At 38.4% G+C, this 3,503-nt stretch overlaps 1 protein-coding gene across 1 annotated transcript; it reads right to left on the bottom strand.

Moving 5' to 3' along the window:
- Positions 1-828: 828 nt before the first annotated feature.
- LOC107817256 (indole-3-acetic acid-amido synthetase GH3.6) lies at positions 829-3,296 on the bottom strand. Its single transcript, XM_016643055.2, has 3 exons — positions 2,845-3,296; positions 1,738-2,666; positions 829-1,646 (listed from the first exon to the last, which is right to left on the bottom strand). Exons 1-3 carry the CDS (start codon positions 3,156-3,158, stop codon positions 1,060-1,062), a joined length of 1,830 nt encoding a protein of 609 aa, XP_016498541.1. The 5' UTR covers positions 3,159-3,296; the 3' UTR covers positions 829-1,059.
- Positions 3,297-3,503: the final 207 nt, after the last annotated feature.

The raw sequence follows: 3,503 nt of genomic DNA on the forward strand, positions 1-3,503 counted from the left end.
AAGTAAACACATAAAAAAGTCAAACATAATGAGTATATATATAATGAATTTTTCTAATAAATGGGTGTAAATATACTCCCTTTTGGATAAGGATAACTCCGCCCCTAGCTCAAAGGATGATATAGCACCAACCAAAGTGGAGGTGTTAGTTAGAACCTGGGAGCGTGTTAATGAATTTGCTCTTATTTTGTAATAGTAATATTCTAATGCAAAAAAAGTGAAGTCTCTATTGGTTTCTGCTTGGTTTATGCAGAACATTATAAGTTTGTCAATATGATTATCTATTTTTTTCCCATAGGTTTTTTTAAAACAAAAATTATTTTGGCAAATGGAGAGAAGCTTGGTTATTAGTCAAAAATCTCACTCTTTTATCTGGGTCCCTGAGTTGTTATTTTTTCTACATTGAGCTTTACGTCAATCGATCCACTTTTATGGAAGAAATTGACTGGAGCTGAGTTGGAGATATGTAGCCTTTAATCTTTTAGTTTAGTTTGAGGAGGATTAAGATTAATTTAAGTGGTAGCTGAATTATAAGTGACACAAAGTTGGTTTACTTTTCCCTGAAAATAATGCTATGATACTAGTAATGGTAGTGCTTTTGGATTAGGATAAATAAAGAATGGAAAAGTTAAACAAGTTAGCTTTTCTCTGCAGTTATGTACTACCGTTTTGGGACGTGGGATCATGAGAGTTCAGTGGGCAGGATTCCTGCCCTGAAATAAGAAAACAATTAATTCCCATAAAATGTGTGCTCAAATTGCAATGAGAGAAAAGGCAGCTGTCGCCATAGAGGTTGCAACTTAACAAAAGGTAGAAGCTTTTTTTAAATAGGGAACTGCTGTTTTTGTACATGGCTAATTTCAAGTTTCTACCATAATGAAGGACAAGTTAAATTCTACAAAGCCTTAATACCGAATTTACTTAAAAAGTAAAAAAAAAAAAAAAAAAAAAAAAAAAACCCATAAAATTGGTTTGGGTCAACCTAAGCAGGATGATCTTAGCACTAAAATGATCCTCAGTGCATTCCTTTCCTAGAAGAGAAATCCGAGGCTTAGCCACTCAGTTCATGTTGTTCCATTGCTTGAGGCCAGGAACCCATTTTGGGCATTTGGGGCTGAAGTAGCTAGACACCACTCTTGAATTCAAAAGCTCAACAATGGGTGCAAATTTGACGCACCGCGGTGTCTTGTACTGGTTTATTGAAGCACCTAAACTAATGGCATAGTCCATAAGCTTGTCAAAAGTACCACTTTCCACAATCTTGATTTCCAATGGGCCAATGGATTTGTCCGATGCACGACCCTGGCGGTAAACGCTGTTAAGGGACTCCTCAATAGTGAGACAACAATCTTCAAAGACTGATGGAGGAACTGGAGTTGAGCCATTGACATTCAGCTCCCAGAATAGGACATAGTGCCCTGGAATTGTGGTTGTATCAGCGTAGCTAGTGTACTCGGTCACATGTGCATCAAATGGCATCAGATGGCTCACTGCATTTTTCACCGCATTTTGTAGCTCTACTTCATCTGTCTTGTCTGAATCAATGCTTAACACCACATTTTTCCGGCAGATAAAGTTGAATTGAGGAGCGTTGTTCTTAAATCCAGCAACCCGAAGCACATCACCCACCCTATACCTGTAGAGTCCTGAAATGGATTTTAAAAAAAAATGCCATTAGCAAATGTCTTAATAAATTGCCAAGAAAACTTAATACAGTATATTTCATTTGAAATTTACCAGCATATGTGGTGACAACAAGCTCGTACTCCTGGCCAATCTTGACATCAACTAAATCGACCAATTCTTGCTGTTCTTTCTCATTAAGTGATTTAGGCATGGAGATTGAATTAGTGACACCATTATTTCTGTGAACAGGCAAGAACTCAAAATAACCCATGGTAGGAATAAGTGTGTAAGCAACTTCACTGGGCTTGCAAAGGGGATTAAGGTTGACACCAAAGTAGCATTCCGAGGAAGCATACATGGTGCAGACAAGAGGGAGGCCATTGCTGTAGTAATCAAGAGTGGGTATATATTGTGACATAGTTCCAGTCACAATAACATCAATATACTTAGTATTAGGCCACAACCTTGTGATAATCCCTTGCCATGAATTTTTGCTGCATTCAACCTCAATAAAATCAGCTAACTTATTATCAGGTTTAAGAATTTTCATCACTGCCTCTCTCACTGAAGGATCAGTAATTTGGGAGTTAATGGTTCCAGTTCTAATATCGTGACAAAGAAGAGGCCAGTGCTTCTCCAAGAATCGGATAGCACGGATAAAGCCTGAGGCAAACACGGCCCCAACACGGAGGACTTCTTTGTTTTGGCAGAGGCCACAAAGCATTTGGGAATACATACTTTGGTAAGAATCTGAACAGAGAATGGTTTCATTTGGGCTGGTATAGTTTGTGTAAGGGTCAGGACGCCTGTTCTTGAAATGGGGGCTCTTATAATAACTTGTTAATACAGGACGAGCTGGTAATCCCCCTGGTGTCTTAGCCTCAGATTTTATGAACAAAAAGTACATTCCTTTGCCTTTTTCAAGGTCTGGAACAAATTGGCTCATCACAGGCATTAGAAGGCTGTAGAGCTTTGATCTCCTCTCAAGCTCCTCTTCAATGGTTGGCATCAGTTTCCTTTCCCCTCCTGATGTCCCGGAACTGCATATTCAAAATTACCATTTAGCATAAACTAGCTAGAAAATACATGCAGTAACGACAAAATCAAGAAAAAGGGAGTTAAGTATTCTTTTGAGTTTTAGTACTTTGTACACCTTTATACTATTGAGATAAGGATGCACATTTTTCATTCATCCAAAAAGAAAAGAAAAGAACAAACCTTGTCAAGAACTCAGAGATGGGTTGAGAGCAGAGGATAGGAGATTTATCACCATTGGCAATACGAGTAATAACAGACTGAATATCCTCGTAGGTGATAACAGGCATAGTTTTCTTGAAGGTGTCTCGGTCAGTATGACCATTAAGATCATGGCGATGCAAGTATTCAACATGGGCATTTTGAGACAGAATTTCGGCAAGAACTCTCTTTTGGACCTCATCGGCGTTGGTTGTCACCTCTTCAATGAACTGAAGAACTTTCTTGTTGTTTTCTGCAACAACACTGTATTCAGCTGATTTTGGTGCCTCAGGCATGGTTCTTGAACAACTGTGTTTCTGAATCACGTCAGTATATGCGTGTGTTAAAGAGAGAGAGAATATGGGATGGGTGAGAAGAGAGTTTGTTACAAAGGAGAAAGAAATATGATTTTCTGGTGTGGGTGTAGTTCAGTGTAGAAGGGGGCTTTATATAGAGGATGTTTGGTTGGCTTGTGGCCTGTGGTCCAATTTCTGTATCGCTTAAAAGTGCAGAGAAACAAATACTTGTACCAAAATCTAATTATTTTTTCTTTTTTTTTTTGGTGGCTGGATAGGATTTGGGGTTAATTCTTGATATATACATGGGCTTTTCTGTCAATTTGCCTCTGGAAAGTTGAAAAC

This window comes from Nicotiana tabacum, chromosome 10 (genome assembly GCF_000715075.1).
Source record: "Nicotiana tabacum cultivar K326 chromosome 10, ASM71507v2, whole genome shotgun sequence".
In the NCBI taxonomy this organism is placed as follows: Eukaryota; Viridiplantae; Streptophyta; class Magnoliopsida; order Solanales; family Solanaceae; genus Nicotiana; species Nicotiana tabacum.